The sequence below is a fragment of the Vanellus vanellus genome, assembly GCF_965231255.1.
Source record: "Vanellus vanellus genome assembly, chromosome: 20".
Taxonomy (NCBI): domain Eukaryota; kingdom Metazoa; phylum Chordata; class Aves; order Charadriiformes; family Charadriidae; genus Vanellus; species Vanellus vanellus.
The window spans coordinates 1,263,498-1,276,273 of NC_138925.1; the positions used below are offsets into that span (position 1 = coordinate 1,263,498).

General features: G+C 52.8%; 1 protein-coding gene across 1 annotated transcript in view; it reads right to left on the reverse strand.

The window, feature by feature from the left end:
- Nucleotides 1-10,775, reverse strand: part of EPHA8 (EPH receptor A8) — a gene marked incomplete at both ends in the record, with an annotated part of 53,414 nt that extends 42,639 nt beyond the window's left edge. The window contains one exon of the mRNA XM_082493607.1: nucleotides 10,691-10,775. Within this exon, the coding sequence (XP_082349733.1) occupies nucleotides 10,691-10,775 (85 nt within the window). The remainder of the gene's footprint in view (nucleotides 1-10,690) is intronic.
- Between the last annotated feature and the right edge of the window lie 2,001 nt (nucleotides 10,776-12,776).

Sequence of the window (12,776 nt, forward strand, 5' to 3'; positions counted from 1 at the left end):
CAGGCAGGCTGCGGGGAGGGGACCACTTTCGCAAACCCTCTCTCCCCCCCGCCGTGGCCTCTGCACCTTCTTTCCCACGCTGAGATGCTCAGCGATGGACGCAGCTGCCTCTCGCTTCTTCCCAGGCAGCACAAGGAGCCTGGATGGACTGGGGTCCAGCTGGAGCATCACGCCATAGGGAATGATGCTGAGATTGGAGCAGCCATGGTGGGACGCACCCCAGGCTTGTCTGCACAGTGGTGTGTGGACCTGGAACCAGCTTGCTACACCCCCATCCCACCATGTGGATGATATGGTTGTGACCCAACCACGTATAGATGAAGCAGCCATCTCCTTGCGGATGCTTTGGTGCACAAATAACTAGATGAGCTTCCATTCTCTGCAACATGTTGTGGAGCAGGTTGCTTGTGCTTTTTTGCACCAAGAAGGCTAAGTTATTTATTTTATTCCTTAGCAAACATTTTAGCTGAGTGCATGCATGAGTCCTATGCATTAAGCCCACTGCAGTGGGCATTGCACAAATATAAAGGCATTGTGTGTCCAAGAGCTCTAGCGTTAACTCAAGGCACAGCACACATTTGCGGATATGAGCATCCATCTAGCAGCGTTATTACATGCTGTGCTCGGATATGGGGAGACCAACACTCTCCCGAAACCCAACCTTCCATTTCAGGGAAAGGCTACAGACCACCACTGAGGGCAACCCGACGCATCACATGCGACAAGTTCCCCGTCCAGCCCCTTGCAGGTGATCTCCCGTCTGCATCGCTTCTCCGGACGCGATGCTCAGAAAAAGCCCGCCCTTGATGCCGGAGGGTGAGCGAGACCGCCACAAAGGACCCCTTTCAGCTAAAAGGTTTCTCAGAAAACGTGCTGGTTTGGGAGACCTCTCTCCTACAGCTGGGCAATTCTGTTTGATGTTATGGACTGTCTGCACGTATCAGTCTCAAACTGCGAGCTCCATTTTGTATTCCTGAGCACCATTTTGTATTTTCCCTATTCTGTGCCTTGGCCTTGACTCGGCGTATTGAGCCAAAACACCAGGAGGTGTCAGGGGAAATTCTCGCACTGGTGGAAGGGCTGTCAAGCGTGATTGCCCGTTCAAATGGAAGCACCTAGGAGTGAGCAGGTCGCTTCCCCAGCGCCAACTGGGGTCTTGAGACGGAGTCTCATGCAAGGCAGACCTACTTGCTCCTTTGTAAAGGAGCATGTAAAGTTGTGCGACTAGGGCACGTTGCAATCTCATAGACGCAGACTATGCAGGAGTCAAAGATTAGGTGTATGTATATGATGTATATGTATATGATGTATACATATATGTATAATTTATTTATACATACATCTTTATTTTTATATCTATATCCCTATCCATATCCGTACCCGTATATTCATCCATATCTACCAAATTCTAAACGCCGCCTGGAATGAATGAGGAAAACGAAGCAGGGATTAGCTGGATGCTAGATGTGCATTTTGCCTGGTCCATATATCTCTTGCCATATATCTATTTCTATAAAGAGAGTGCTCAGAAACCCTTTTCAACACTTGCACTGGTGGCCGTGGCTCCTGCAGGAATATATTACATCTCTACAAACAGAGGTGCCGGCACCTTGGGGTCCCACATCCAAGCATCCCAGGCTCAGGAACAGTACCATGGGATCCATGGCTGCCCAGCCCAGGGGAGCCTACGGACCCTCAGCCGGCCCGGGTGTGCATGGTGGGGTGGTGGGACAAGCCCTGGGGTGACACACTGGGGGATGCGCTGAGCTCCAACCTCTAGAAGAGCAGTGGGGGACCAAAGGGGGTTCTGAGCTCCCTCGTTAATTGTTAACCCACTGCAGTCCTCACTCTAATTACTCTGCTGTCTCCCTCCCAGGCAGGGGCTTTGTAGCGCAGGCATGGGGAGGAAGGGTCAGTGGGAGCAGCCCTGTTCCCTTGGGCTTCAGTTCCTCTCCATCACAACTTCAAAGGCCTCCCAAGATTCACAGCAAGGCTCCCCCCCATGCAACAACGCCTTTTGCATCGATAATTAAACTCTTATCAGCACGGTTAGACGTTCCTGCTCCCCGCTACCCAAACACCGTCGGGCTCAGCCCCCGCAGCCCCACACAGGTCTGTATACCCCATGGTATATGTATATATGTATACCCCATGCACAAGCAGCCCCACGGCCCCACAGCCCACCCGGTGCCCCACAGCCCTCCAGGAACGACAATGGGGACAGTTATCTGCAACAAGAATAGAGAGTCGAGGTATGGGAAAGGGGCAGGGAGAAGCTCCCTGAGAGGAGGGGAACAAGAGCCATCGGCATTAATTTCCCATAAGCTCAGGCAGGACTTTGAAGGGGCAGGTGGGGCCGGGGTGGGTCAGCTATTTGTGTCCCACCATTTAATCCAGGGGTGTGCTGAATAGCCAGCCGCGACCTTTCCAACTCGGGAGGCAAAGCTGAGCAACAAAGCTGTGTCCTACCGGCCCCCGAGCATCGCGAGGGGACAAGATGTGATGCTTCACTTTCAGCTTCCCCCTCCCCGGGAGAGTATTTATCTTTAAAGAAAGAAAAACAGTCATTTATTCACCAACACACGAGGCCAACCATTGGGGCTTCGAGGTAAAAGCAGCAAGCCTGGAGGGTGGGTCAGCTCTTCCCATTCAGGAGCCGTGCGCAGGGGATGTGCCCCACGGATCCGGGTCGGCTCCACGGCAGTGGGGCGATGCACACCAGTGCTCCGCCGCACAAGCAGCCGGGTCCAGGCGAGCTTTGACAAGCAGCTGCTTGTCCACGAGGCTGCACGTACTAAGGACACAGCGGGGATGGTGCTCACATCGGCACCCGCTGGCCTCGGCTGCCCAGAGTGGAAATATAGGAAAGCATTGCGGGTAAATATAAAGGATGTCACAAAATCCAGCAGGAACGTGAGATTTTCACATTTCTGTAAATGCCAGAATCAGGCTAAAAAAAAAAAAAAAAATTAAAAAGAACAATTTTTAAACAATTGCCATGAAAAAGCAGTGCTGCTTTTCGGATGTGCCCTAGTTCCCATTTCAGGATTTCTCCTCAGACCTCTGGATTGTTGCTGTGAACTTTCTGTATTTAATTTTATATCATTTTGTAATGCATCAGGAGATGTAATACCCGTAAGGACAGCCCAGAGGGTCACCCCTTTTCAGTATACCAGGAGCAGGAGACACTTTGATGTAGGAAGAAAGATTGTTTGTTCAATCAGTGCTAACAAAAAGCCGCAGTTCACGTTTTAAAAATAAAATTATCAACCTGATCCTTCCAGACCCTGCATGATACCATGTAAGATAATGTGCAGTGCAAGAGCATAACCTGTGGTAAGGCTGAGATGTCATGAAATAAAGTAAAAAATGAAGCAAAACAAAACAAAACAAAACAAAACACCCTGAATAAAATATTTCCAGGGCTAAAAACCTTGAAATTACAGGGCAGGAAAAAAAAAAAAAAAAAAAAAAGAACACATCAAAAGCCAAACAACAAAAAAATGTTCCCTCTCAGAAATACAGGTGAGAAAATATGGATGTAAAATGCTCCTGTTTCCTACTCTGTTTGAGAATCCTGATGCCCATGAGCGGTGGGATAGCCAGGGCGAATTGTGCACGCCGGCTTAGGCAACCCAAATTGAAGCGCGCACACACTACCCACTGCCGGGCAGGGTGTTATAGTACCGGTGTGCATCTCCACATCGTGTCACACACAGGTTTCGGTGCAAACGGTGCACGGTCAGCTGGACGTAAATAACTGACTGGAAATGTTAAAAAAACCCGGGCTGTCCCAGGGCTCGAGGACGGGGTGTACGCAGCCAGACCCAATGCTCAGAGCAAGGGGTGAGCGCACATTTCCATGTCCCCGGTCCAGGAGCTCATGATGGTGGGAAAGGAGCTATTTCGGACTCAAGGGGCGGCTGACTTGTTGTAATTCAGGGCAGAAGCCAGAGGAGGAGGTGGGAAGGCTCTGGGGATGGAGGGGGGGGTAAGAAAGGTCAGGGAGGCAAGAAATTCCATGGAAACATCCGACGTGAGCAGGACCACGGCAAGGCTGGGGAGGGGACAGGCGCTGGGGAGTGGAGAGGGCAGCTGAAGGGTCCCTGCAGCCCTGAAGGAGGGGTCTGCAAACCTAGTGTCCCCAGGGCTGGATTTGACCATCTGGGAGTCATGCGAGTCCTTTCCTTTACAGTGTCCTCAGCCTAAGGGCCAGCGAGACGGCACAGACCCGTCCGTCAGCATCCTGCACCTCGCACAGCCACACCTTGGCATCTCGTTTGGCTAAAGCCCTGCGAGAGCTAATGGGTTCAACCCGCACACTGTCAAAGGACAGCTTCTTGCATCCCTGCCCAGTGTCCCCAAACCCAGAAGCCCTAAGAACAGCACCCAGACCAGGACTTCCCACCGAGCTGCAGTCCCAGGTTCTGGGACAGGCTGAATATCTCATGCAATATCGTGACCGTCTTTAAAAATTATTTTTAACAATTTAAAAATTGGGTTTTTTTACAAAAAAAGTACACCTCTTCTGCTTGCAGTAAGTGAAACCTGTGTGGTAAAGACTCGGGGAAACGGGAGCGCTCTCCAGAGGGGTTTGTGCCAGTGGCTCCTTTGGGGTTCTCTGGGTTGGTACTCACACCGGTCCTGACTCTTCTCTCACGCATGTTGGGTATAGCAAAATAGGCACAAATGTGTTTTCTGCTTCAGCCGCTGAGGTTTCTGACTTCTGCTGTGTTTTTTTGGGAGTTGAACTTCACGCTAAGCAAACCCCTAACGCCATCCCAGGTCCTTATCCCAAACCATCTCAGCGCTTCGACACCCTGTCTGAACAGCACACACCCGCTGCGTCTGCCTGTATGGGATTTTACAGGTTTCTTACCCAAAATCAGGACTTCCCGGTGTCTCTCCCAGCCTCTTCCAATGCCACCCACTGCAGACCCAGGCGGACCTGGTGCCGGAGACTTGTGCCTGTAGCAGAGCCCATGAGTCCATCAGCAGGACAAACTCTGCAGCACTCCGGAAAAGACACCCTGCCCTTCCCACTGACTCCTGCATCCCAGCCGTCCTGGCAAAGATTTGAGGTTTATCCTGGAGGATTCATTAGGGAGATGTGAATTTTCATAAATCTGCTCACATATCTGGATTATCTGAAGGGGCTTTGAATGGCAGTTTTTCAGGCTGTCGGATGTTTTTTCCCTAATGTCTCTGAGGACATCTTTTGCTCTCACACCAGTTGGCCACCCTAAACCATGCTTAGCTGTTTGTACCCCAGAGACATTTTTAAAGCAAGTTAATTTCTTTTAAAGGCAATTTCTTTGCTCTCTTAAAAACAGCTTTCTAAAGCAGAACATTTTTACAGACAAAAATACCAATACTAAAAACATTTGAAGGGACAGGCTGAATATCTCATGCCACCAGTAACGAAATATTGTAAGTCCTTAAAAATTGTGTGGGAGAATTTCCTAACACAAAAGGTATTGCAGCCAAGGAAGGATCCAGTGACTTGTGCACACCCTTGATGCTGGGATGGAGCTGGTCTATCCAGCTGCAGCCAGCACTGTTGTCACTCACTTACATAGTTAGAGCTAAATATGAGAAACTGGAGACAGAGAAGATGATACCACAGGCACAACCGTGATATCGGGGCTGGAGGGAAAAAAAAAAAACAAGAGAGAGGGGAACCTGCAGAGCCCGATCTGCTTGTGCCCACGAGGGGTGCAAGGCACCCGGTCACACTCAGTGTACCTTCACAGCAGAAAAATACAGGCTCTTTAATCTAGGAAGAAAAGCCTAACAAGAACAAATGACTGGAAGGTGAAGCCAGGCAAATGTGTATTAGGGAAAAGAGGGGTCTTATTTTTTAAGGTTGAGGCTGATGAACCAATGGAACAAATTATTAAAGTCAGGGACGGGTCTGTCTTTGCCGATGTCTTCCGATAAATGTTGAATACCTTTCTGGATGGTATCCCTGGGCCAAACACAGTTCATTAGGCTTTATTGGTGTGGCTGGACCTGATCTATAAAGGACTTGTATCCCTTTATTTATGACCTTAAGTGCCGCACACCTACACAGGCAGGACATGGGGGTATTTTGTTTCTTTTCGAAGGAAATAGGACTGCATGATCCCGCCACTCACTTTCAAACTACCAGGGCTGAAGGGGTTAATTGTTTCTCTGTGACAGAGGAATAATTTTGAGTGTTGGTCATGCAAACATGCTGGGGTTAGGAGAATGAACTATCAAAAACTGTCAGGGCATGAATAGAGTTATCATATGAATGGATTTGCCCCCGGAGATCAAGGCAGCACCGAAGGTTGCCAGCGAGGCGAGCAGGGGTGTACGAAACGCAGGACCCGACCGAAACAAAGAGCGGAGGTGTCAGGATGTCTTGATGAAACCGGTGCTCCCCGGAGTCTTGCCCATGGGGACCCGCATGCACCGATCCCAGCGGGATGCATGGGACGAGCCGCTCTCCCTCCCTCCCTGGCAGAGCATCTTTCGGGGCTGGGGTTCATTGTTTTGTTTTGTCCTGTCCTTTTTTTTTTTTTTTTCTTTTGGGTAAAATATTTTTCTAAGCATTTCTCAGCAATCGAAAAAATAGGGAATTTCTCCATCCCTGTAGTAATTCATCAGGTTTTCAGTTGTACTTAAATTTGGATTAATCAGATTTATTTCCACCTTCACCAAAATGGGTGCTCATTTATTGTCACTGTAAACAAACCCCTCGTGATATCAGGAAACAAGAATTCAAGGAGAATGAAAAGAAACTCACGGAGTAGGTGCATTTTGTGCTCCGCTGTGTTATTTTTCTGCAAATTTGGGGTTTGATTTTCCAGAAGTTTTATAAGCTATTAATACAAGAAGGATGGAAATGAAGATGAGAACAGAAACACATCCCCATGAACCTACCTAAAATCATGCAAGTATTTGTTTTATATCAGCATTTTGGGAGCAATCAAAAAATTACACACCCCAAAAATGATTATTTTTTTTATTTTGCAAACGAAACCCAAATCGACTCGCTGCTTTAAACTAATTCTTCTCCATCCCCCATCACCAAAAGTCTGTATACCTAAAACCTCTTGTTTCCTATTCTTACGAGGAACACGGCATCCTCGCAGCCTTTTTACAACTGAAAAAGCTATTTCCTCTCCCTTTCAGAGCTTTGCTTCTCCCGCAGCCCCGACTTCGGCATTGCTGCAGAAGGGGAAGAAAAGTAGCATTGAATAAAGGCACAGATGAGTTTTTATGTCTTTTTCTGTTTGAGCAGAGGGGCAATTAATGAGATTACAATCAGGAGATTAGTGGGGGAGATTGCCACACACCCTTCCTCTGGCCCCTGTTTCGGCGGCGCAGCAAGCTGCTGGGTTTTTCCAAGGACCCCGGTGCTCTCCTGCGTCCCATCCCTGTTGCAGAGCGGAACAAAATATCTCCATCACCGAGCCCGTGGTGCAGGGAAAAGGCGAGCGTGCCTGTGTCACCAGCTCTGCATCCTCCCCGGTATGCCCCCTGTACATCATCTTATCCCCATCACCCGCTATTTGCCTCGGCCATCCCTACGTGCCCTGAAATGCTGGGGGAGATGTCCCCAGGTGCCCCTTCCCTGCCGCACCATGTTCCCCACCAAGTTACCACCCAAGCTCAGCCGTGGGCCATGGGGGCTGTGCTGTGATGAGGAAGAGAGTCGCCCACCTCACGGACGGAAGGCAGAGCTGAGCATCACCTGGGAGGGAGCAGACCCCAGCAGCGGCATTTGAAGTGCAATTTTCTGGCAGAAAATACAATTTTGTCACCCCCCACCCAAGCTCCAAATGTGGTAATTTCCGCTCATCTGATTTTCTTTCAATACAACAAAGATATTTCATATTTGTTATTTAACTTCCATTTGTGGTGTCATATAAAATATCCACTTTAATATTTTTGCCTGTGCAATTCAGTGTGTAAGAGTGTAAATATTTTAGTCTATCACACTATCTTCATATTACTGAAAATAACTTTTCTACTTCCCTGCTCTAAAACAATTTAACAATTTCAGACAAAAATTTTTCAGTGCTCCAAATGAAAATCTTCCCCATCCTGCAAATTTTCACCCATCTAGAAAAACTCTCAGTTTGGGATTTCAATGCTTTTTGCAATGGCTGCTGCGCTGAAAAGTGGAGATTTCCCATGGAATGGTGATTCCCTTTTCCTTCCATTTCCAGAGCACCCATCGCATACAAGACTGAAAGGGTTCAAAAATATAAACTCAAAACTTCTTAGATCAAATTTTTCAGCAAACAGAAAAGCACTGGGAGCTCTTGGAAGGGGAAGAAAATCAGCCTGAAGCTTGTATTCAGGTTAATACATGTCTTTATATACCAATTGCCTCCCAATACGCACACACAGAGTGCGGCACACACCAGCCTTAAATTTGCTTTGCAGCTGTAATTTTCTACCTTGCAGCTCTTAAACGAGCATTGGGTTTGCTGGGTAGCATGGCCAGAGATGCATGGCAAGAAGCAGACTGTGGCTGTGGCAGCAGGCAGAAGTCATGGTCGGCAGCAGTGGGGCACCCTTGTGTGCCGTGGCTACACCCTCACATCATGCCTACACATACCACACACTGTAGAAATGGGGTAGCAAAGCCCAGCACAACCAGAGTTCAGGAGACACCAGGGCTGTGCTGTACTTCGCAGGACCTCTTCATGTTTATAGTCCCATCCTCAAGCCAGGGCGCTCAACGACCGGTGCCATGACCACCCCGGCACGGGTGCTGCCACCAGCCCATCCCAGCATCCTGAGACATCGGGTGTTGGCAGAAGCTTGCAGCCACATCCCCAAATCCACTGCCCATAATGTGGGGCCAGCTGGCACTGAGATGCCCCGTGCCACTGCAGAGCAGTGCCCCGGTACCCGCGGAAGTACGAGCATCCTCGGGGGTGGCGCATGGAACACCACCAGCTTTCTGCAGGTTCTCACCCTTTGTTCTGATGCCAGCCAGCACCTTCTGCCTGGTCTAACCCAGACCAAGGCTGCTTGGTCTTCCCCAGAGCCTGGCTCATCCCCAACCCCACAGATTCCCCTGACCAAGGCTATTATTGAGACTAACTTTCCTTTCCAAAAGGTCTTGCGGGAAACTTAGGTCTTTCCCAGCCAGGGACAGGCAGACAGCAATCCAGAGCCAGGCTGTCCATACAGATGCCATAAAGCCCACCCCAGCAGCCAGCGATCTCCTCCACAGAGGAAAGCAAAGAGGCCTCAGCTTCACTTGTCCATGCCCAGGGTTAGCGCAGTTCAGACAGGGCTGCAGCGCCGAGAGCCCTGGGCAGCGCGGGCAGCATCCTGCACTGCACTCTGCCCAGGGCTCAGGACATGGAGCGGCTGCTGCACCATGGAGCGGAGGGCGAGCAAGGGCTGGGGGTGTCAGGGTGCTGGGGTCTCATCCTGCACCCAGAGAGCCCGTCCCCAGCTGTGGGAACCCAATGCATCCCCCTGCAAGGGTAGGAAAGCCGGCAGGTAAAGGAGCGGGAGGAGTGCCAGGAAGCAGAGAGCTGGCAGAAAACAGGGCTAGGACGAGCAAACAGCTAGAAATGGGTGATACAGGTGAGGAAGACAGGCTGGGTGGGAGGGGAGGTGCGGGTGAGTGTTGGAAGATGGCAGAAGCCACAAGGACCCAGCCCGGTGGGGTGCCGTACAGCACACGAGGCATCATGGTGTCAGCCCATGGGCCTCGGCATGCCTGAAGGATGGCAGGGACACAGGGGCAGGACCAGGGAGGGATGCCATTGCCACCACCGGGTAGGGACACCGGCACCGGAGCTCGCTGCAGACGGCTGTGCCGTGCTGGCCGCGGCTCTCAGGCGTAGCAGAAGGGAGGAAGGATGCTGCTGCCTGTGCCAAGGACATGTTCGGGAGCGGGAACAACAGATCTCTGGGTGATGAAGATCAGCAGACCTGGGAAGCATCCGTGCCGTCAGCGCCAGCGCGGAAGGAGGCAGGCGAGCGGGTGGGTGGCAGGCGGCGGGAGCAGCGCTGCCGAAGCCGAGGGGGGCCCGACACACTGGACTGGGCTTGCACTGCCGACAAGGGCTGGGGATGAGTGCAGCCGGCAGCAGGGTAGAGTGGCCGGGCGGAGGGAGCAGGCCTGACGGGGCTGACACTGAGATGTCAGGAGAGGGTCCCTGTCTGCAGCCCTACTTTCCACTTCAGAACTTTCCAGCCCTTTCCCTCACGATGAGTTTCCCACCTGAGTGCCCTCCCAGCTCCCCGCATCCTCTGCACACCTTCGCGTTCTCACCCACTCACTCCATCACAGCCCACACCACCCGGCCAGTAAGCACGGCCCCGCGCTGCCGCCAGCTCTGGTGATGGGGATCACCGTGGCTGAGCTGGTGCCTGTGTCCCTGTCCCCTCTGCAGCCACCCCTGCATGCTGCAGCACAACCCTTACAGGGGAGGCCGGGCAGAGCTGGCAGGCGTTGCTGCAGAAATCAAGTCCTCCTGCCCAGCTCCAAAGTTTAGCCCCTGGTGCAAAAGCTCCAGGATCAGCAAACTCAGGCAGGCAGGAACCTGGAGCTGCGCTCCCGTGGGAGCAGGGAAAAGCTAAGCCCAGCAGAGCAAGCAAGCCCGTGCAGATGCATCCAAACAGCCGCAGCGATACTGCGGGTCCCCCCAAGGCTGCCCTGTCGCTTCAGGGCCACCCCAGTTCCTACCTTCGCTGGTTGTGGCGGAGAGGCAGGCAGCCAAAGCGATGACGATGGAGAGTGAGGATGTCAGATCCCCCTGTGCCCATGCCATGGTCCAGCGGGGCCACCAGGCACGGGACAGGGCCACCTCGGTCGTCCCAGCACCTCTGCGAGAGAGCGCCCAGAGCTACGGCGCACACCGGCTAATGCAAAGGCACTTTGCGCACATTGCTCACATCCACACAGGCGAGCGGCTCGGCAGGGAGGGAGCAGCCTGCCTGTCACCGCTCGCAAGCCAATGGGGTGGGTGGGCTCTGCAGCGAGCCCCCCTTCCCGCGCCACACGCGCACGCTGTACCCAGCCCCAGCATCCGGACGGCGGGCTCCTGCTCCCCCCTGCCACCCATCCTCCCTCCCTCGCGATGCTCGAGCAGCCCCCGCTGCTTCTCACGCTCCTCATCCCTCTTCACTGCTCTCGTCCAGCTGCTGTGAGAGTCAAACTTGCAGCCTGAGCTGTGGTCCGGTGGGGAGCTCCGTGCTCTGTCAGGCTCAGGTGTGAAGGGGACGGGGTTGCCCTTCAGTCCCGGTGTGCACAGAGAGGAAAAACCTTTGCACGTGCTCCCCTGGCATGTCTGGGGCCGGGGAAGAGAGGCAGAATCTCCCCCCCTTGATGCTTTCCATGCCACATTGTCCTGGGACAGACACCCTCCACTCGCCCTTGAGCTGGGGCAGCAGGAGCAAGGGGCAACACGGCCAGGGCTCACAACACCCAGCCTGTTTGCAGCCGCATTGGCCGCCTTAGACAGGGCCAACCCCTTGAAAAGCAGAGTTTGGGAGGACGCAGCAGTTGTCCCAGGGTGGGCAAGGCCAGGCGTCGGGCAAGGGGTCTGGGCTGACTCGGGAGCAGAGAACATTCTCCCCACGGCCCTGCCGAGGAAGCCTCTGCATCCCTCTTGCTTAGAGCCACCAGAATTGCCAAGCCGGCTGAGTACCTTGCTCAGCATTAAACACTCAGCATCTGTCAACGGACCCCCTACAGCGGCCACGACTGTTTCCCCATCTAAATGTTGAATGATCACTAATACCTGCCCATGGTAACCACAGATGCTGACTCCCACCTACGCCACATGTGGTGGGGTTATTTACTCTTCCATGCGCTCATGGACAGGGGATCTGTGTGTGATGGTAGCCCTCCCCTCTCCCCAGCAACTCACCCCATGAAAAGGCACGTGAGGGAGGATGGGCATCTCTCTCCGTCGACTGTCAGGACATCCCTTGGATAATGCTCACCCCAGACTTGCTCAGTGGGCTCGGGGTGGGGGAGCAGAGTGTCGCACACCCTCCATCCCACCCTGGATCCCAGTGGGTTCCCTGGAGATACTGAATCCCATGCTGGGGCACCCCACAGTGCTGCCAGCAGCTTCCTATGTGCTGCAGTGAGAGGGGCTCCCTGCCCGTCTCACAGCACATGGTGGCAACAATTCCCCATTCAGAGAAGATGAGGATTGTGCCTGCAGGGACATGCCTGCACCACTCATCACCAGGACCTGGGAACGGCCCAGACCATCAGATCCCTCCAGGTATTTTGCTCTGCCTGCCTGGGAAGCCGTCCATCTGGAGACAGCGCTGGAGAGATCCTGTCATCAGCAGTATCACAGGACGGGCTTGCAGAGCAGTTCAGGCAGGGACAGGGCTGTGGCTCAGGGAGGACTCCAGCAGTTCCCAAGGCAGCTGGCGGAGACTGGGTGGTGCTGTCAGGCCAGGGGTGCAGCTAAGCAGTGGTCTTTTCAATGAGCCTTGGAGCAAAGGGGTAAGGGCTGATGGTTTCCTGAATACCACCAAGCCATCAAGCTGGTGGGAGAGCAGCTTTTCCACCAGCTATTACATTGCTGCTCCAACTCCTAGTGCTGAAAGGGTTTGTCACAGCTCAGTGCTGGATCCCTCAACTCCTTGTCACCAGGTGCCCAAGCAGACCCAGGCATGCCAGAGAGACACTGTCCACACTGCCACCATCTCAGTCCCAAGCTCTGGAAATGAATCTCTGGGGAAGCAGACACCAGCTTTGGCCTTGCAGTACTGAATGGTGCCCGCTCCCAGTGTGATGCTCTAATGCA